Genomic DNA, 22,613 nt, shown 5'->3' with positions numbered 1-22,613 from the left:
AGCTATTAAGATTGTTATTGCTATCCTGTATTTAGCCAAGCTAGAAAATGGCTCTAGTGATTCAAAATCTGTTCCTGTTGGTTCCCCAACTACTGAAATACTTCAGCTATAAGTTTAACAGGATATTTAGTAAAGATATTCTTGTTCCCCTCAGGATGAACTGTAATGGCTCAGGTGATCACCTTGATATTATAAAGCATCACTGGTAGCTCAAATAATTTGATTATCTTGTCAAATATCTAAAAAGACAGATTGGCAATGACTTTTTGGCACCATCATAACCAACTGTTTTGATTTTCAACCAAATACCTGCAAATGTAATGACATTTCCTGCAGCTTCAGATGTACTCTGCGTTTTGTTGTAATTACGGAAATGTCAGTATGCTAACATGCTAAACTAAGATGATGCACATCAGCATTATATCTGCAAATATTTAGCTTGTTAGCATTGTTACTGTGAGCTTGCTAGCACTGCTAACATTTAACTGAAAGTGCCATTCTTCCTAAATATAGCTGCTAGCATTGCTGTAACCTCTTTAACCAGTTATATATTGGGTACATTTTCCTCAGGGACAACTTCTCAAAAGATCTGCAGCAGAGTACAGTAGTTATTGAGTAAATTGCAGTCAGGAAGTCATTAGGAGGTATGTTACTGTATTTAGTGTGAAGCTTTTTGCAACCCATACTGACAGGGACTGCGTGGGGGTTGATGGCTCCAAAGCTGTACATTGCAATGCAAAGTCCCATGGTAACATAACACGCACTCCTAAGAGGCAGCCACTGTAAAAAAAAAAAGGTGTCAGATTTTATAGAGCTATTACAGAGAATCTCTAATCACACCCCGATGTTTTTCTGCCCATCACCCTCCTCGTCCCCAGTGGCACATATTATCCTGTGACAGATAAAAGTGAGGCTGTGTGAAAGTGTGAAATGTCACATCCATCACCATCTGGTTCTGTGTGTCCTGGGGATTTCTGAACCAGGCATATGTTCAGCGTGATGCCAAAGACAATGGGTGGCTGATAAGGGGCCAAGGACGGAGAAAAATGACTCAACTCTGTTGTAAACTAGGAGGGAGAGACTACTTATATGCAGAGGATGCAAAAAGCATTCATTAATATTTGAGTTTGATCGTTCCTAATTCATTCTTCAAGTTACTGACCGATGTTGGAGTCGTGTATTTGGAAGCTGTGTTGCTTTGCATGGTACCTCACTTGTAAGCAAATGTATACACCCTTTTAAGAAATTATGTTTGTGTGGAAGGCTTTTGTTATTCTCTGTTCACAGGTATTAAAAAGGGTTTAAGCTTTGTCACAGCAGGTAAATACCAACTGAATTATTGCCTCAATGCTCATGTCCTTTGGTCAAGGTCACTGCTCCTCACAAAGCAATGCACTGTAGTAATTGGGTCTTTCAGTCTGTCGGGAGCCTTGTGTAACTGTAGATAGCCTCTTTGGAAATGTTGTACTGCTCATTTTATTCTACACAAGGTTACACAGTTTTTCTCTCTTTCTCTCTCTCTCTCTCTCTCTCTCTCTCTCTCTCTCTCTCTCTCTCTCTCTCTCTCTCTCTCTCTGTGTTTCCTCTCAGATTATTGTGGGAGTGATCCTGCTCTACTACCTCTTGGGAATCAGTGCCTTGATCGGAGCGACCGTCATCGCTGTGTTAGCTCCTGTACAATACTTTGTGGCAACCAAGCTTTCCCAAACTCAGAAGAGCACCCTGGTGGGTATCTCTTATTGTGTCTTTTACAGAGATGCAGTATTGTTTGAGACTTTATTTTTAGACATATTAGAGGCTCTAAAAGGTTAATCTGTTGGTGTACCACTTTGGTCAAGATGAAATATGTCAATATTTTTAATGGATTGCTACGATCAACAAAGTACAGACAATCATGACGCCGAGAGGACGAAGCCTGCTGACTCTATTCACCCACCGTTTTATTTCCCTGTAAAATATGTCAATATCTGCTGGTTGAAGAGGCACATTGCTCTAGTACAGACATTCATGAGCCCCAGAGGATGATATTACTTTTATCATTTCCTGATTTTTCTTTTAGTACCACCATGAAGTTCATACTTTTGTTAGGAGGGACATGTCTATTGGTTCTACAATAATTATTGTATTGTGTTTGTTTGATTATAATCTTTTGGAATCAAAAAAGTTATAGAAAACTATTAATCCAGTATTACAAGGAGAGTAGTGGCTTGTGGGTGCCTGGTTATCAACTATCTAATCTCATGTTCAATATGAAATGCAAACACTAAGCTGCGTCTGTTTCAAAAAGATCACACAGAACTTTGAGAACAGTGTATGTCAGTATTAACAAAGGATGTGTTCTGATCTTGCCTCAAGCCTTTCTGCTGCTGTCCACTGCTACAAAGCTGCTTTAAGTCAAGTAGGATATGATAATATACCTTCAGTCCTTGATATTGCAGAGAAGGATTTTAAAGCAGGATAAATCAATCTTTTCCATACCAGGGATAAAACAATGCTTCAATGACTTTGATGTTTGCATTGGAAATTGAAAACTTGAAGTACGATGTGATTACGCTCGTTAACCCTCTGGCTGCACCTCTTTTTGATGTGATGGATTACTGTTGTTTAATCAAAGGCTCCCTTTTCCACTTGCAGGAATACTCCAGTGAACGTCTAAAGAAGACCAATGAGCTGCTGCGGGGCATCAAGCTGCTGAAGCTGTATGCCTGGGAACACATCTTCTGTGACAGTGTGGAGGGGACCAGGGGCAAAGAGCTCACCAGCCTGAAGGCCTTCGCACTTTACACATCCATATCCAGTAAGGCGCTTTGTGTCCCCTGCACACACTGATCCTTGCACTCTCACATTTGAGCTACTTAAGTAATAAAAAAATTAAAACGTGACAAGGTAACTAATGTTTCTGGCGCGGCTAACAAGGAACTTTTGAACTTACTTTACTTTCCCATTTTAATTACCGCACAATTTGGTCACTCAGTCTTTTGTTACAGGTTGCTCCTTTTCTTCTACAGGGGTGAACTGCGGCTGCAGTTTGCATGGCTCAGTAAAATAATAATTGCCGATTTAAGAGGAATGAAGTAACATAATTTTTCCCTGACAAGAGAGAGGAATAACAAAAAACGATTTCCTGCCAGTAATAAAAAACATGATTGATCCACCACTAGCACTTGCTGTCACTACATGTTCACTGCAGTAACAACGCTGTCTTGTCGTAACATCCATAATAAAATACACAGAGATAAAGGGAAATATTTCTTAGTATGCACGATGAAACTGCTGGTCCCACCAACCCATGTATGTTTAGTCTGCTTAAATAGGTTTATGGAATTAAAAGCATGTTAATTGATCTCATCTCATACATCAGCAACTATCATCCAGTTTAAATGCACACTTTGACCACATTTGTGAAGTTATAAGATATAACATTGTTTGTTTTCACTGAGTTTAAACAAGCCTCCTTCTCTCTGTTTCTTCTTTGCTTTCAGTTTTCATGAATGCAGCTATTCCCATCGCAGCTGTCCTGACGGTGAGTTAAAATTCTAGTTCTACAATTAATTCATGCATAAATAACTTATCCAAACGGATATATTTATGATTAGTTTGCTTATATTTGTTTCCAGTCATGAACAGACACAATAACTACTGATCAGATAACTTCCTTCTGACTTCCCTCGGGTGTGAAGGACGGAACAGAGACAGGTTCAGTGTCCTGTGACATTTTACAGTTCCACAGCGGAGACTCTGACAGCAACTCACTAAATCCTGACTGTATTTATAGAAGTCCTTCATGATTTTAGACGTGAGAGGTGATGAAATAGAAAAGTCAGACACACAGAAAGGAGACGGATTATTATAAATGACAGATGTAGACAAGTGATTCCTCTTTGATTTTGTTTTATCTGACTCTAACAAAGGACACCTGAAGTTCATCAGTATCTTGCTGACAGACAGACTAAGAACTTCTGATTCTCCTCCATTGGGTTTCACCTTGAACAGGTCTTGAGTTGCTAACAGTTCACAGGTTTAAGGATATTAATCCATGCTGTCGAGACTAACCTCAGCCTTTCTGCCCTTCCTCTCATCCTGCAGACCTTTGTGGTTCATGTTCACCTCTCTGATGACGCTGATCTGTCCCCAGCTGTGGCCTTTGCCTCTCTGTCCCTCTTTCATATCCTGGTCACGCCCCTCTTCCTGCTCTCTAGCGTGGTGCGCTCCACCGTCAAGGCTCTTGTGAGGTGAGAAACCTAAATATATTTGTGCAACATCAGATTCATCTTCATGCTGATTTTTTTGAGTACAGAATCATAATCTGAATACAAAGCTAGAAAACACTGGTTTGTTTTTGAATGTTTATTGGTTAGGTAATATCTGACAAGTGTGCTGCGGAAGGAGATGCTAACAGAAACACTCAGGAGGAGTGAAAAGCATCATGATTAAATGCAAACACTTGATCAGTTCTCCATTAGATGGATCAGATGCATTATTGGATCAGGCTTTCTTATGTAACAGAGTGCTTCCTCTCACTGTTGTTCTAGTACTCTTGAATAGTCTGCGTGTTGCATTTAGCATTTAGCTCTTAATTAGTTTGGCAGTCAAGACATGTTGTAATTAGGCTGCTGCAGAGATACTGATGGAACTCCCCATGTGTGCTTTCTTATTATACTGAGTAATAAGTAAGATCACTTCTTATACTACAGATATTTTTCTGCAGGAAAGAGTGCAGTTACGCACTGAAAAGTATTCAGTGTACAGCAGACTTTATTTGCCAAGGTTAACCTTTACCACTCTTAAAGGTCCGGGAAACGCCACAACAGAAAAAGGAAAAATACAACATGCTGTGCCGTGGGGTCATCTTAACTTCAAGATTGAAGGAGAAAAACATACAAATTGTTTCCCTGAGCTACAAGAAATATTTAATCTGAAAAGAATATATGAATTCAATTTCCATATATAATTAGGCAGGAAGATGAGACAACAATTTATTAGAATTTTCTATTATGGCTGATCTGTAAATAACAAACTCACTGCTAAATGTATAACCTCCAAACTCTGTCAATTAACAAAATATGTAAGTATAATTGCATAAACTGCTTGAAGGATTAAGACAGTCTTCCAAGGTTGTCTCACAAAGTCAATGAAGCAGAACTTTTTTCTTGTACAGGCAATGAAAACGAGTCAGTTTAGATCCCATCATCCCCATCTATAAGTCTTGATCACAGGGCAGGAAGTAATGAGTGAGGAGGATGAAACTGACATCACATATTCTCTATAAGGGTCTTTAAGTGGCCAGCTGATACAACTGAGGTGGTGTATGCTCTTTATTTTAACCAAAGTGTCTTTTCTTTCTTTATTGTGGAAGCGCTGTGATTATTCAAGATTTCTATTTTTAGACTGAGTGATCTGACACACTTTGTCAGACACCAGGAACAAAAATAACCCACATCTTGAATTCAGTTCACCTTCACATCTCAACGTGAGAAAACGTCTCTTTGTACAGGGAAAGATAGACTACTCAGGCAACGATTTAAATGCAAAGTCATTGTGAAACTTGAAATGTATTTCTTTGGAAGCATTATTTATTATTCCTGTGGAAGATTCATTCTCATGTTGTCATGCTCTCGTGATAATGCGCATTATACCGATTACTATTTCAGTGTGTTGATTACTATGTTCAGCCTCAACCCTATCGCTACTTTAGACTGACTACATTAATGGAGAAGGGAAATTGAAGGAAATGAGGGCCCGTGTCAGATCCGACATTTAGCCCAGATTTAGTAATTCAATTAAGATGGTCTTGATCAGGCAAGCATTTGTTCTCATTTAGGCAGTGAAGTAGAGGAGAGCTGAAGAGATATGTGAGTGTATCAGAAAAGTGAAAGCTTGTTGTTAGAGAAACATGTCCCTCTGAATGAGCGATCTGAAGATAAACAACAAGGATGCTCTTACTTGTAAGTTGTTATGAATGGAAGTTAGCTCAATTAAAGCCTGTGTTACTTGTGCCTGTCTGCTGTACTCTGACACCAGTATGGTTTGAACATGTATATAAATGTATTACACATATTCATTTAGTTTGACCTTATCACTTATGTAATGTCTTTCTGTTTGATGTGCAGTGTTCAGAAGCTCAGCGAGTTTTTCTCAAGCGATGAGATTGGAGAGGAACAGGAGCCCAGAGCAATGTTAACCTCTGGCTCCAGCAATCACAACCAAAATAGATACCAGGCTGTGGTGAGTACATGTGCACGCACGCTTTTTATGTTGGCTTGATTAAGGCAATAAGGTAGACCTCAGTTTTCTTGTTATCTCCCCTGCTGCTGCGTACAGGCTGTCTCATTTTACTGTGAATGTTGTTTTCTTCCTCCACATTAATGTCTTTGTGACAATATCACCATTTACCTCTTTGTCCTTCGTGACTGTTGTTACACAACCCTCCTCTAGCCATTTTCTAAACCTCTCACTTCATCCTCCTCCTCCTCCTCCTTTTCTATGTCCCGACACCTCAAGCCGCTGAAGGTGGTGAACCGGAAGCGCCCCCCGAGGGATGACTGGAACAATTACAGCTCACAGGGGGACCATGAGGGAGATGGACCCTACCAGGACGTGGACCAGGACATCTGCATCAAAGTGAGAGCAATAAAAGGACAGAAACAGGACACACTTTTAGTCCAGGTTTTATCAAATTTGAAATAGTGATCTAGCAGGGCTTCACTGTTTTGAACATTTTGCCTCTTTCTTTAATTCCAGTCATTTAAACAGACACTGACTGAGTTAATGGAGGATAAACACTCTTTTCTCTCCAGATTTGATCAGTATCTGTCATGAATGACCTTTACTTACCTGTTTACTTTGCATAATGGATGAAAAGCATCATTATGTTTGTGGCATTTCCCTTATGTAGTCCACGTTCTGCTGGTTTTAAACAATCCAAAAGGAGTTTTGGACTGAAATTGTTACGGTAAATTATTCCAATCAACAGGGAGCCGGAAAAAGGAGAGCTTTTTAACCATTACTGTAGACACTGCAGCAACAGAAAGGCACAGATGTTCAGTGTATTAGTAAAATCACTGATCTATATGACTATTACATTTAAAGATGAATACAAATTTATATTTTGTGGCATCCAGGCATGAAAACAGCAAATAAAAATCATGCCTAATAATTTCATTTAAAATTAACATTTCAAAATAAATCTATATAATTTATTGTAAATAACAGATGGGATAGAACATATTCCAAAATCGTAAAAATATCAACGTTTATATAATTTCTATATAAAGCATCTGAACTGTTCTTCATTTTGTGTATAAAAAAATCTCCTCCACAATATCTCAAATTCTTCTGAATGGAGACTGATTGCTCTTCAACAGATTTTCAGTCAAAAATAATTGGCCTGGTGTCCTCCTCACAAAATATTCTGGATGTCAGCCACAGTATTTTGGACACTGCCTCTCACAATTTGCCAAAATTGGAATGATTTCTGGGAGCTGCTGTTAATTGGATCCTTCAGAATTGAAGGAAAATGTTTTACTTCTTGAAAATGTCAAGCTGCAGTGATTTGCCTGCTCAATACATGTTCTGTACGTCAATCATGCAAGTGAGAAGCAGCAGTATCTTCCTTCCCCTGCATAAAGTGAAAAAAACGAGGTCACACTTCTTCTTATTCTCTTACTTTACCTCATCTCGGACAAATGGCAGGTTTGACTGTTGACTTGCTAAAGAGTGAGGTTATCTGTTTCGAAACCTGTGCTTTGCTTTCCTAGATAATCAGCGGTTATTTCACCTGGACCGATGGACCGCCAACACTTTCTAATGTGGACATCAAGATTCCTTTTGGTGAGCGTCAGACAGTATGATGTACAATGTGCCTCCTCGATTCCTCTCCTTATCCTTCTCTTTACAGTCATTCATTCATTGACCTGTTTACTATGCTGCCTCCCAAACCTCTCAGGTAAGCTGACTATGATCGTGGGCCAGGTTGGGAGTGGAAAATCTTCTCTGTTGCTGGCAGCGCTGGGCGAGATGCAGAGAGTATCAGGAGCAGTCTACTGGAACAGGTCAGTTTCTGTCTGTGTTCATCAACTCTGATGCTTCAGTTAAAACTGTATAATCCCTTTTTGGATTTGAATAATTCATGTCCTTTTTGCCTGATTGTATGCCATCTGGTTCTAGATGGATGGGCTGGTTTCCTTAGCATAACAATGTCTATACATCAGGACCTCGGTATATCAACCACTTCCCCATCCGTTCAATTACAAAGCAATAAGATACATGAGCCAGCAGGGAAATCCATCTACAGCATGTTGTACAGTTCATCCTTCAAATGAAATCCAGTACCGAGATGAAAGGTTAATTGGAAGAGAATTGCTCCTCCCCCCCCCCCCCCCCCCCCCCCCATCCTCAGCCTCTGATTGGTGCTTTTCCAACCTCTTTGGTAATTGCTCTGTCAGGGAGCTTTTATTTATGTGTTTTCTCGCAGCCATCCATTCAACGTCGCTGACAAAGCAAAGTAATGAGCATAAAATTCAGACCTTTAACATGACATAGCAATGTAACAAAAATGGATTTAGAGCTCCGTAAAGTAGAGCCGATGTTAGAGCTACACTTTTTTTTCACTGACAGATAGTGTAGAGGAATCTGAGGGGATATTTCCATGCAACGCTGATAAGCCAAAGAAAAACAACCCCAAACACATTTTCAGATGACACCATGCACGCAATGATAAGACTCACTAACGTCTCATTTCCTTGAGTAAATTCTCCTGAAGCTCTGGACTACGTCTAGCTCATATTTATTTGGTGGTTTTATGCTACTTATTGTACTTATAGGCACTTTGGACAAACGTGTTTGTTATTCATGGGTTCCCAACCTTTTTAGCTAGGGATTCCTCCAGGATCTTGGCTGAATATTCATAACCCACTGGATGCGATCTCCTGCATCTGAGTGTCTTATCACCTTGCCAGGATAGCGTCACTATCAATCTCAATTTGTCAGCAAAGTTTAGTTCCCACTACTTGATTATCCAAGTATCCATAGCAGTCACACACACACTCACACACTTCCTCCCTAAATCCTGATGCCAGTGCTGTTTTGGCACTCCCTCTTATGTTCTGTTGGATTGTACACCCTGGCGTTGCCCGAGCGCTCTCACCTATCATGCAACACATTAAGGAGTTACACTATGTTTCTGTCATGATCACACTTAGAGCTACACATGAGGAAATATGTTTTTCATTTGGGGGTAAGGAACTTCGATTAGACACCAGATTTAGCACTGATCAAAAACAGCAGAATCAAAATACTGATATGAAAGTCAATAAGGAGACGAATGAGTGCAGCGGGGGCCGGGCTGAAGGAAACAGCCTGACTCATCAGGAGAGTGAGCGATGACTAGTGGCTCTGAGCGTCAGCTGTTTCTTATCAACTGATAGGGTTCAGCCTGAGCTCGCTACGCTTCCATGTGTTTGTATAATCTATTCCCAGGGACTATGTTGGTTACGACAAAACAGTTTCACCACTAGAAAAAGTGTTTCTGGAGCCTTAGATTAGTTCTCATGATCGTTCTCAACAGTGTACATTTTTATTTTGTGCTGGATTTAGCAAAACCTGTTAGTGGATCAAATGACACATCATGAAGGGAGACCTTTTTCCCCACCCACCTGCTCCCTCTTGTCCCTCTGTGCTCCTAACATGGCACACAGCAGGGAGTGTCTGGGGTTTCTCTGTCAGTACAGTGGAGTATTTCTAGCTTGACCACAGTATCCAGTCAACGCAGTGCATGTAACATGAAGTAATTAACTGCAACACATAAACTTGCTGAGTCCATGTCCCTAACAAGAGAGGCAAATGAGCCTTTTACTGGAGAGTCTCAAGGGCTTCAGTTATTAGTAAAGAAAAAAGAAAAGGTGAACGTCTTTAGGAGATTCAAATGAATGTTTGTTGCTGACATGAGTGCTCATCACAATAAACACACACTGTATACCCGTGTCGTCATAAAATGACTTTAAGTGTTAATGAAGGATGTTTAAGAACATAACATTCAATAGGAAATAGTTGGATATTCTTCAGAACTGAATTTCTTGCCGCTGATAGAAACGGTTTGGTATGATTCATATATAAATTCTCCTGTGACTGTGACGTGACCTTGCATCCTTATAGGTGTTGATTGAGGGGGAAATAGCCCTCAGTGCTCAGTCGCAGACAAAAACCTGTTTATCATCAACCCTGACATGATTACACAGTTTTTACAAAGGCTGCAGGATAAAGACAATCAGCCGTCCATTCAGGCTTCAGTGTCTTTCAAGTGTCATTAGGTGATTGGGTCTGATGAGGTCATTTTCTCAAGGGTTTTTCATTGTGTGTTGTCAGAATTGTGTTCCAGTTAGCATTACTAATTGAAGAAATCTCCATCCAGCTAGAATGAAGGGAATTTGGTGTTTATGTCATAGTCTCACCATGATAAACATCTTATAAAAAATATTCCTTTTCCACATTTCCCGTACAGTATGTGGTGTGATGTTTTTTTATTCTTTGGAAAACATATCATCTTGATAGAGGAAGCACACGTTTTATTATCATAACGTGACCATTTGTGTTCTCTTTAGATTATGTAATCATACAGTTGCCCCTTGCCATCCCATCATCTTCATAGCTCTTACCAGGCACAACCGGTATTACTTGAGATATCTTGGTACACCGATAAGGAAAGCCGATCTACATATATTTAAGAGCTTGCTATAATGTCAAACTAAATTTTTCTTTGTCTAATGAGTATTTTCTTATTTTCTCATCTTTTGTGTTTGATAGAAACAGTTCAGTGAGATCCTTTTTATTTTGTAGATCTCTTGTTTTCCTTTTTATCTGAATGGATGATTCATTCTCACTAATGAGGTTTGTTTTAAACAGTAATGTAGGAGGATGTCCACCAAATTAGATTTTTTTTATGGCTTAATTGCCCCGCTTGCCTCGTCTTTTCAGTTCTGTTTTTTTTCATGTTTTCATCTATTTCTTTTAAACTCAATTTAAGACTGAATTACAAATACAAATTAGACTAGGGCGAGTAAACTCAACCTTCATGTTTTGAGCAAAAAAATCAATTTACTAAAAGGTAAAGTCTCTTTTAAAATATTTTTTCAAATTTTATTATTTCATTTAAACTAAAACAAATATAATTACATTACATAAAAATAAAGAAATGAATAAAAAGAGACTCAATACTTAATATTTTTACATGTAAGCACTACTCACTTCAAATTCTTATTTAATTATTCAGTCACTTCACACCATTTTGTTTACATGTTTGTTTTTGGCGTGTGAAAGCTCAGTGTAAGTTAGTCTTTTTTTCCCGAACAGCTGTGATGTTTGAACTGACGCAGAAACTCTCCGGTAGTCCTCAGAGTCACCTTCTCAGGTTGAGCGAGGTGTCAACTTTGGAAACCTAAAAATACCCAGCAGCTGCACTGAGCGTGTGCAAAGCTCCAAACAGCCAATGAGATCGTAATGACTTTGAGAGTTTGAGTCTGAATGTGAATGGTTACGTGCATGTGTGTGTACAGTACGTACTGTTTATGTGTGCACACTTAAAGGCATTTACGATCTCAAGTCAGTTCAATGTAATAATTAATTAATTGCAATAATTAATCCCTGGCTTCTGGAACTTTTACCTGTATTTAATAAAAAACATGATGATGAATAATGCAAAATTGTGAGATACACCTCCATTTATATATTTTGTTCTGCGATTTCCACAGCCTGCCAAACCTGGAATCAGAGGGAGATGAAAGGTGAGTCAGAGTAAAGAGGAATGAAGTCCAAGCACCGAAACGCAGAACATAAATCAGTGGCAACTTGTATTTTTAGTTGTGCAAAGCCAATTTCAAACCTGCATGAATATCTGAGATTGCCTCCTGAGGACAAAAGTCTGTAGGAGCCAAATACATTGAAAAATATTCATAGCATTGACTACAGGAAGACAAACATAATGCAGTGCACTGTTGTTGATGACAGGTTTGATTCAGCTGTCTGTTACACATGAAACATACATCTTTGTTAAGGATAGGACCTTGTTAACAGACAGTAATTGTCACTGCTGGTTTAGCTAATGCTCATGTTATTTTAGCACAAGGTGGACTCATGTTTGAATTACAACTGGCAACGCTGTTCATATCTTTAACTTGCTCAGGAATTATACGCACACACATACATGCAGGCACGCACGCACGCACGCACGCACACATAAAAAACCCACAGTTGGCATCAGTGAGCATATGACAGCTGCTATCTTGTCACTGACTAAATGGGAAACTTTAGCTCTGTGTCTATTGATAGCATAATGTTTTAAGGGTGTGAGTGTCCAGAGAAACCAGAACTGTGTGGGGACTAACAGTATACAGTCCCGCAGCACATATGTTTACTCTTATAGTCAGAGCACAGTGAACGTTTCAGTGTGAGATGTAAACAAAATATTGTTATGTCAATTAAAGATTAATTCAACAGGTTTATCATGCCATCGTAAGATCATATACTACTGTAATAAAGTAAAGTGTTCTTTTATTTTATTTGTAAAATAATATATGTATACAAAACAAACTCCCAAATATCTACCCAGTACTCAAATTGATAAAAAGCATGAAACACTATCAAGACACGGCTGCTTACAGAGAAGGGCCTACAGTAGATGAGCAGATACCAGCAAACAGCGACAGCCAGCCCCAGCCCTCACACTTATCTCAGCCCGAGGAATCAGACCCTCTGAAAACTGACTACACCAAACGGGCTGACGCTGATTTCCATATCAGCAAATTACAGGAAGAAAAAATTGGAGGGGGTGGTGGGCGTTATTTTCAGGAAGGATAAGATCGCAGCTAATGATAGATGTGTTCATGTAGGGCAGTGACATGATTGCCATGATGGGGGGGGGGTTGATGTTTGTTTTGTGTTAATCATTACATCATGAAGGTGGAGTCAATAATGTGTTCATCTCAGAGGGAACTGTATTGCTCAATTAATGTTGTGTGTGTGTGTGTGTGTGTGTGTGTGTGTGTTTCCTCTGTAGCCCCACAGACAGAGATGCTGCAGATGACGGAGAAATCAGGTGAGCTCAGACAATAAAAAGTTTGACGCATCACCGTGATCAGTGGAGCAGAAAAGCATTTTTAAGCTTATTCAGAAGAAGATAAAAGAGAACCAGATATTCCCTCTGCTCCCGTGTTCACCCGTGACAAACTTTACTTTACAAACACATCCCCATAGATCACCAGGATGGTTTTTTATTGACAAGGTATTATTTTTATTATAGTGCATTATTAAGGAGTCCCTGTGTCCAGAGGTTGAACATTCCCTAATCCCTTGTCTTAAACAAAAAAAATACTAAGATATAAAATGTTAACATTGAGAGCAGATTATTGATTGTTTGAAATGTCTGCATGTGTTTTAAAACCTCTGGTAGGAAGAGAGGCGCTGTGGCCTACGCCTCCCAGAAGCCATGGCTGTTGAATTCGACCGTGGTGGAGAACATCACATTCGAGATGCCCATGATCAAAACTAGGTAGGAAAACCAGTGTCTTGAAAAAGGTATGGTAAATGGACTTGCATTTGTTAAGCTGACTTCATACTTTTCCTGCCATTCAAATCCCTTTCCCACTATGTCAACATTAACCCATTCACATACATTATACTGACACCAGGGCTGCCATACAAAATGCCAAACTACTGAGCAAGATCTATTCCTCATCATGCTCCCACATGCCGGTGGCTATGCCATCTGGAGGAAGTTGTGTTTCGGATTCTTGCCGAGGGACACTTTGCCATGCTGCCTGGGCGAGCCGATCTTCTAATTAGACAACTCGCTCTACCTCCTGAGCTTTATAAAAAAGTTATATCTGCTGAGCTTCTCCACAGCCGATGCAACAACCAGAACACATTTGAATCATTATGGAAGTGCTGCTAAAGGAAATTATTAAAGGAATACGAGATGCTTAAAGGAAACTGTTATTTTATGTTTCCATGGTTGACAGACTGCAGTTCAAACAGATTCAAAGCGGGGTCTTTTGGCTCCATTCAGTTTGCTCCCATTAATTCTGTATCAATTTGGTAAACTTATTATCAGAAACACCTCTTAGTTGAACAGCATCAAAAAGTTAGCCTTCAACTTTCAAAGGCTTTATGCTCATCTGCACAGTAGCTACATTATAGATATGGCAAAAATCTTATTTCAACAATGCAACACACATTCAACATGATCATAAAGTCATGAATCATTTCCCCTCTCAAAGTCTTTCAACAAAAACTGAACCTTACCAAGCTGTTGCGTGGGTTGATTTGTCAAGGTTGCATCCTAACATCCTGTTTTCCTCTCTTTTACTTGGTTTTACGTTTGATGACTTTGCTCCAAGTTCACTTCTAGTTAACTCCTGACTGTACGCTTGCATTAGTAACCACTGTACATAAGCTGTCTTCCCCGCAATAATTGCTGAACTTTATTTTGTTGCTTAATTTCAGTCACTGTGACACCTTAATCACAGTTAACAAACTGCCAAAGGACATTCTCCTTTAAAATGAGTTGGTAATTAAAGTTGAGTTATCAATGTGTGGCCAGGCCCCGCTGTCAAGACGAAATAGAGCCAATAAACTTCCTTTCTCCTGAGGCCACCGGGGTAAATTGGATGTGTTGATGCCTGTTGAAGTCAACACTTTGTATCCAGTAAATGATGCCAGTTTGTGTCTTCCCAGTTAACCTGTTTTGACACAGTGACTCACCGAGCCAGGATTTGTTTTGGCCGAAGGTGTCTTTACACTTGGAGTCCATCGCAGTTTCACTCCCTCCTGACTCAACGACATATGCTGTTTTTGCCTGCGTGAGCACAATCAAAAACAAACACACTCTCTTTTAATGACTTACATTCAAACAAAGAGGCACACGCTCACAGTTTGTGTCCTTACAACAAATGATCTTTTTGAAAGGTTAGTTGCTTTGATTTATGGTAAGGCACTCCCTGAGTCTAATGGACCGGTTTGTTTTATAAAATACATCTAATGGGCTGCTATGGTTTGTTGCTGGGAAGATGTTTGCCCAACCTGCGCTGCCTCTCCTCGCTGTCTCCTCTGTCTTTCTCTTCAGACACATCTTACGCCCCCCCATCCTTTCCTGCTGTCTCTCCAATTTCTGGTTAGATCCAGAAGAGTGAAATCACTTACTGGCTCCAGCACGAGGTGTTTCCAAAAAAAGATACTAAGGAATGACACTGCAAATCTTTTGCTCATGTTGCAGTCCAAGCACGGATTTAAAAAAATTAAACACTTCGTTTTTATTCTGCACCTGTGATGGTTCATCATTTCTGGCTTAAAAGGTTCTACTCTGGCTTTATGGGGGAACATTTTAATAGCTTTGCTTTTTACTGTCTTTCAATTTTACATTCCTGTTTTCACCTTTATCTTAATACTGGTACTCAGTTTGTAGCATGCTAATACGCTAAACTAAGATAATTAACAGGGCAAACAATAAACCCACTGAACATCAGAACCTGTTTCTTTAACACAATATTGTTCTATTAACTCGTCCATCCACATTGCAGCCTTTTAGCTTAAGGTGTGCCTTACGGTGGTAAGCATGTTGTCCTGCAATAGATATGACTGGTTCTTCTATTTGAAACCTGATGTGACTCTGAATTCATAAATATATTCAAGGACATTTGTGTTTGGTGGATTTGGATAAAAAATATATTCAGCTGGTGAGCGCACATCCCGTTCATTAATTACCTCATAAAGATATATCAGGATATGGAAATTGATTTCATTTTGCAGACTACTTGAAACAAGATTAATTTACCATTTCTGGGCTGTGGTGCATTATTTCTGAATCACTAACCTGACCACCTGCCATGTTGTGTTCACCGTTTGTGCTGTAGTTTTAAAGGTCTTCTGGGTAATAGAAGGATAATAGAAATGAAAATGCAATTTAATAAACAACATGTGATTTATTTGAATCTAAACATGAAGCACTGATTGATGCAGCAAGGAACTTTTTTTACCCAGTGTGACTCTGTGCTTTCTGAATCAGCCTCTTTTTTCTGTGTCTGTCTCTGTCTGGTGAAGCAAGTCTCATGAAGCGCTCAGGGCTGAATCTCTCAAGTGTGTCAACAAAGGCAGCTCCAACTCTTTCTACTTTTTATTTTCAGTTTTCAACGCTGTGTTCAGACTTTTGTTCATTGTGTTGAGCATACCTAATAGCAAGTTATATGTAAGATATGTATCATTCATATTCATTTACTGTCAATGCTATTAACCCTGAGGTTAATAATGAGTTAGAATTAGCAGCTGCTCTCTCCTTATTTGTATTCTGTCTGTTTGTGCCTGCTAGGTTTAATGCTGTCATCGAGGCCTGCTCCCTTCAGCCTGACATTGACATCCTTCCACAGGGGGAGCAGACAGAGATTGGGGAGCGGGTCAGTATCACAGTAACATGTTTTATTTTTTTGTTTTTCCCAGATCTGTCCTTTGCTCCCACTGTGCCTTGCTGTACTGCACAATCACTTGTCATCAGAACTGTGCAGCCAGGATCAGATGTGTTGTATGTAGGGAGCTGGACTGACCTTGTTCAGCCGAAGCACTGTCATGTTAGATTTCTTCATGCATGCACCAGTTATGCTGGAGATAAACTTTGATCTTATTTGTCTCTGGGGGTAAATGTCACTTGCATCATGTCCATCCTGCTTTCTATTAAACCCATGTAATAAAGTTTATGCCCTCTGGCGCAGGGTATCATCCTGTCTGGGGGACAGAAACAGCGTATCACCGTCGCAAGAGCTTTGTACCAACAGACCAACGTGGTCTTCCTGGTGAGTCTTCACACACACTCTCACACACAGTTTTCAGTTGTTGGATAGCACTTTGGTTTAACCTTGTTAGCAGATGCTTTTTTGAAGCTTTTATGAAAACTCAGATGAGATTCTTTCAGTGATGCTTTCGTACAAAAATAGTAACTTTCTCTAAATCTGAGCTGCAGGGCTGAGGAGCTAAATGAAGCTTTTCAGTTTGATAATGTCAGTTTCTGGTGGATTATTATTTCTTATTTAATAATTTAGGCTATAAGATGTTAGAAAAAAACCTAAGGAAAATTCTATTCACCACACACACAAAAACTCTAACTTTGAATGTCGTTTTTGAAGTTGCGATTAGGTAATCTTTTTAATGACTGTTGTTATGACCTGGCTCAAAAGGCCACAACAAAGGGGAGACAGACCATCTCAATGGTAACAAAAGATGTTTATTTAAGTAAGTCAAATTAACCAAATTAAAGAAATGCACAAATGAGTAAAGGATGAGGTGTGGACGTCAGTGGTATCAGTAGTGTAAATGCAGGGTGAGGGTTTGCATGGACGTGTATATGTGAGGGTATTGAGATGTACAAATTAGAACAACTAAAGTAACCGCATACTAAACCCAAAACCGGGTGCCTGCAGGAAGGAGCAGAGAACAGCACAGGCGAGAATTAGTGTGGCAGGGAGACTTTAAGTAGCTACAGGGCACCGGGCCCAGGTGCCCTGAGTTACTGCAATCAAGGTTAGACACCCCACAGTCACACCCTCTCCAGATAAACCCACAGGGGCATCACACTGTTCATATGTTTTTTTTTAGGATGACCCATTCTCTGCCTTAGACATCCACCTGAGTGACCATCTGATGCAGGATGGCATCCTCAAGCTCCTACGAGAGGAGAAGAGGACGGTTGTGTTGGTCACTCACAAACTTCAGTATCTCCCTCACGCAGACTGGGTAAGAACAGTTACTTATTTAAAGGGGCCCTATTATTCTCATTTTTAGGTTCATTTGTATTTGTATTTTGTGCCTCTATTGTGACATGTCTCCATGCTTTAATGTTCAAAAAGGTCTTTATTTTTCTCATTTTGCCTGTGCTGCAGCGCTTCCTTTCACCCTCTGTCTGAAACCAGAGCCCAGTCTGCTCTTATTGGTCAGATGTCTGGCTCAGTTGGGATTGATCAACCACTTAGAGGTTACCCGCCCCTTAGCCAATCATGTACAATGTGATGGAGCGCTAGACAATAGGGGGCGGGGAGTGTTTTGGAGGGAAAACTCCCTCTGAAGGGAACTTTGGGATTTCAGCCTTTGCCAACCATTAACATGCACAGAAACCTATATAACACAGACTTGTCACTCCTAAAAAGTCACAGTGATTGATAAGCTGTTCCCCTTGTGATGGTGTTATATTATTCATGATGTAATGTAGTATTGCTTTATTTTGGATGTAGAATGTTTATGTCAGAAACAACCCAGATTTGCAGACTCATTTCCAGTGTGTCCACATACTAAAGATTAAATGTATTCTTCTCTGTGTGTTTTTATTAGATCATTGCCATGAAGGATGGCACTATCCAGGCTGAAGGGACTCTGAAAGACATCCAGAACTCCCAGGCTGAACTCTTTGAGCAGTGGAAAACCCTGATGAACAGACAGGACCAGGAGTTTGAGTCGGTGATTAATGACTGCACATTTAAAGGGCTAATCAATCATTTGTGACTTTTAATCTTTGCTTTGATGTTAATCAAACAGTTTTAGAATCTGGAGAGGTGCAACGAATCCCATGTTGCTGGGAATGACAGTTTGAATACCTGGGTGTTTGCTTAATGTCTCAACAGAACAAATGCTTTAGTTTTTTCAGGAAAATCATGTGTTTATCTTTATGTCTCCTCCAGGAGACAGAGGCAGCGAGTATGACAGATATGGAGAGGAAGAACCTGCGGAGGGCCATGTACTCCAGAGACGCTGCCAGGACTGAAGAGGACGAGGAAGGTGAGCGGTCTCAGGATAAAACTGTTTGAAGACATACAACTGCAGTCATTCATTTACCGACTTCATCCTTATTATTAAAGCAGAATATCATTTCTCTTCTCCTGGTGTGTCTTTGCAGAGGAGCAGCACCTCTTACATTACATTTAAAGCTTAAGCTCATCCGCTTAATTGTAATGTCCTGCTGCATTGATTTGAATGATCTGCTTAATTGTCTTGTCTGTTCTTTATTTAATCTATCCAAAATGCAAACGTTACAATGCTCCAGACTTTCTTCTTGTCTTTGTGTCTCATGTCTTTCGATTTCTTCCGCAGATATGACAGCACTTTCTCTCTCGAACAGCCTCATGTTTCACACTGACTATAATCCTTTAGCTGTATATGTCTGCAATTGACTGTGCAGCTGTAGAAGAGGTGCTACACTGCAGTGGTTGTACTCTTTATCTGTGTTCTGTGTTGTCTCCTGTGTGCTGGTGGCACTTCTGAGTGGACTTATGGGATGGCTTCAGCACAAGGTGCTGCCCTCATGTTTGAGCGAACAGGTGTGGCCTGAAAGCATGGACTGTAAAATGAGTCTGTGGCATTGTGACGCTGCAAGCAACTCGCAGCTTCTCCCACCATCCTAGACCCTCATCATTTATCATTTTCTTTTTTAAATGTTTTGCCACAATCATTTGTTACTCTACCTCCTCAAGTCTACCCTTATGCCAGCATGGTGCACTGTAGATAATAGTAGCAGCAGTAGTCATTCATCCTCTCCCTTTCGGTTTCTCCTCTGCCCTCCTGCTTCCTCTGTAACTCAAGCTTGTTAGACTCCCGGGTGCAGCTTCATGCTCCAGACCTTTCTGCATGATGTGATTCAATGCATATTTACATCAGTGTAAGGGAGGAGGCAGGAGGTCATTACCATTAGCTCCTTATCCCCAGCCAGCATCTCATGGCTGCTCCATTGCCCCTGGAAATCACTTCAATCATGGGAATGAACATTTGCTTGGTGTTGGCCTATAGAATACCTCATGTGGTTTCTGCTCTCTTTGGCTCTTTTTATTTCTGTCAGGAGTTATTTTTCAGACAGATACAGGGAGAACAATCTAAGAAATGTCTCAGAAAATGTGAGAGAACAAGAAAGAATGAGACAGAATAATTATTATTATAAGTCAAAGAAGAAGGGTAGGAGGAGGACTGTCAGAAAAGTTAAACAGTAGTTTGAGAAGTAGTCACTGGAGTCCACAGGTAAACACAGAAGTAGTCTTATATGTAAAGTACAAATAGCTTACCATATTATAAAATGTGATAATGTTATCCGAGACGACTCTATAACTCACACTGAACCAAGACTCTGAAACATTTGAACATTTATCTGTCTCGATCCCAGAGGAGTCCTTGGAGAGCGACGATGACGATAACATGTCGCAGGCTATGCGTCATCGCGCCACCATCCCCTGGCGCTCCTGCGGCACCTACCTGTCCTCCGCTGGGGTCGTCCTGCTCACACTGCTCCTCCTGTCACAGCTCTTCAAACACACCCTCATGATCGCCATCGACTACTGGTTGGCCCATTGGACGTCACACGTCATCGCAGCCAAGACTTTAGCAACAGCTCGTAACTGTACTGACGTTCAGGTGAGGCAGAACATCGATTTGTTGTTGTCTGTCAAAACATTATGTTGATCAGCAGTTTTTCAGTCTGTTTCATAAGACAGCTTTACCTTCTGTAGTAGATTCTTATTGACAATGCATTGCTTTTCTTCTTCTGTGCTTTATCTGGTGTGTTTACCAGAGGATTGTTGGAATACTAAAAAAACAACAACTTTATTTAGAATTCTTATCTTGTTTATCTACACACTTTGCGAATAGTTTTGGATATTTGGAAATGTATTAAATATACCAGCTACGTATTCGTTAATAATCATAACTAAGACCATTGAGAGCAAGCTCTGCGAATGAATACATTATATATAAAGCAAGATAACGTTACAGTATAAAAACAGGCCAAAGGCAATAGGGACATCTATTCATAGATATCCCAGTCATTCATCTGTCAGTCGAAAGGAGTTTGAATTGATTAAAAAGGATAAATTTGCCTTATTTTACAAGCTTTCGCGAAAATTCCATAATATGGAAATTAAGACGGCACCCCGTATTTTAAACAAACTAGATTAGATGGATAATCACTTTTACATAAAATTACATAACAGTTTTTTCACTACATCTCCTGTGAATCTCAGTTTAGCAGAGCTGACCTTAAACACAAACACTGCCAGCTCCAGATGAAGCGTTTGCTAATGCCCCCCGAAGCAGCTGCAGGTCAGACTCATCTCACTCAGACGCAAGTTAGAGAGACAAGAATGCATTAATGGAAAAATTCCTTCTTGGCAATGTACCTTTGATCAATGAATATTTGTTCAAAAACCTTCAGAAAAAGTATAAATATTAAAAATAAATAAGCTTTCTGCACAGTGTTCTATAAACATCCCAACTGATGTGAAATGAATACAATTTAAAGCTTTTTTTTTTTTTTTTTTAGCAAACTCTTTCTCAATATTGTCTTTAACTGGCACCTGCAAGCACACAGAAAACACACGCATTTAAAAAAGGAGAGAGTTGTACACAGTACAAGCGAAGGCTAAGCTGCACCGGTCGCACGTCAGGGTCGCACCAGCTGTTGGCAGTTGATCATGTTCCAAGACAAGTGAAGCAGCAGCTTTGTGTGTGTGTGTGTGTGTGTGTGTGTGTGTGTGTGTGTGTGTGTGTGTGTGTGTGTGTGTGTGTGTGTGTGTGTGTGTGTGTGTCAGAGAAAATACACACACACACACACACACACACACACACACACACACACACACACACACACACACACACACACTGTCGCTTCAATGCTAAGGACATGTTGTTTGGGGGAGGATTTGCCATGTTTATCTAATCTGAGTAATGTGGGCCACTCAGAAATCCTCTGCTACTGTCACAGAGCAAACTCTGGCACATGACTGACACTGTGTTTACCTGCCAGCCTGCTCCTTAGACTTGTAAAACTAAATATTGTCTTCACTTTAAAGGCACAAACAGTGAAGTGAATCTGGGAAAACAGTCTGTAAATAAAAGGAAAAAGTCTTGATGTTTGTAAGGCGGACTAGCTTCTGTCTGTGATGTAGCAGCATAACAAGGGCTGGGTCCAAGGAAAGCCTGAGACATTCCTATAAACATTCAAAATGTGAATGGAGAGCAATCATTTAGTTTGACTGCCCAACCAAATACAACATTTTATCCTAAGTTCCCTGAGCAGTGCTGATGTAACAATATAAAGCAGTAGTACATCATTCAGTCTGTATTTAAAGACAGGTTGGTTGTGGTGTTACTTTCTTCTAAATCTCTGATTGTCACCTTTTGATCTGACAAATTACATTTTTTTTAGGTCAGAAATACCAGAATTAGGGCACATTAGGAGGATTAATTGACATGTTTGGTCGTTATACACTATCTAAAATATTCACTATAAAATGAAAGTGTCATACATTGTACAGATCCGTAAGCCGTACGTTTGTGATTTTTTTATTTCACCCACACTGATCCTCAGTCCTGCATCACCCACCACCTACAGCTTTGTCCTCCCCTCTTCTTCCCCTCCTCCTCTCCTCTCCTGTTCCCCTCCAGCATGAACATCATGTGTTCATTGAATTCCTAGACTCTGCTAAGTGTTTCAAGAATTATTTATTCTTGTGCATCACTTTTCACACAGCCAAAATAAAATGCATTTAATGCTGAAAAATGTAAATGTACTGAAATTGGATTTAACTGGTTGTATTTAATTCTCTGAT

General features: G+C 40.0%; 1 protein-coding gene across 2 annotated transcripts in view; it reads left to right on the top strand.

Annotated features, from left to right (window-relative positions):
* The window catches only part of abcc8 (ATP-binding cassette, sub-family C (CFTR/MRP), member 8), a 51,373-nt gene that overhangs the window by 19,022 nt on the left and 9,738 nt on the right, over positions 1-22,613 (top strand). For both annotated transcript variants that reach the window (XR_010165162.1, XM_063876509.1), the window contains exons 10-26: positions 1,591-1,725; positions 2,635-2,797; positions 3,483-3,523; positions 4,087-4,232; positions 6,111-6,225; positions 6,502-6,621; positions 7,758-7,830; positions 7,946-8,051; positions 11,745-11,777; positions 13,049-13,087; positions 13,442-13,540; positions 16,352-16,436; positions 16,749-16,829; positions 17,629-17,766; positions 18,358-18,483; positions 18,705-18,801; positions 20,174-20,421. Coding sequence is in view for 1 of the 2 variants with exons in the window: in XM_063876509.1 (XP_063732579.1) it covers positions 1,591-1,725; positions 2,635-2,797; positions 3,483-3,523; positions 4,087-4,232; positions 6,111-6,225; positions 6,502-6,621; positions 7,758-7,830; positions 7,946-8,051; positions 11,745-11,777; positions 13,049-13,087; positions 13,442-13,540; positions 16,352-16,436; positions 16,749-16,829; positions 17,629-17,766; positions 18,358-18,483; positions 18,705-18,801; positions 20,174-20,421 (1,845 nt within the window). In the remaining variant the exon portion in view is untranslated. The remainder of the gene's footprint in view (positions 1-1,590; positions 1,726-2,634; positions 2,798-3,482; positions 3,524-4,086; positions 4,233-6,110; positions 6,226-6,501; positions 6,622-7,757; positions 7,831-7,945; positions 8,052-11,744; positions 11,778-13,048; positions 13,088-13,441; positions 13,541-16,351; positions 16,437-16,748; positions 16,830-17,628; positions 17,767-18,357; positions 18,484-18,704; positions 18,802-20,173; positions 20,422-22,613) is intronic.

This window comes from Eleginops maclovinus, chromosome 2 (genome assembly GCF_036324505.1).
Source record: "Eleginops maclovinus isolate JMC-PN-2008 ecotype Puerto Natales chromosome 2, JC_Emac_rtc_rv5, whole genome shotgun sequence".
NCBI lineage: Eukaryota > Metazoa > Chordata > Actinopteri > Perciformes > Eleginopidae > Eleginops > Eleginops maclovinus.
Note: the sequence above shows the minus strand (reverse complement) of the source record. Positions and strands in the feature narration are given on the sequence as shown.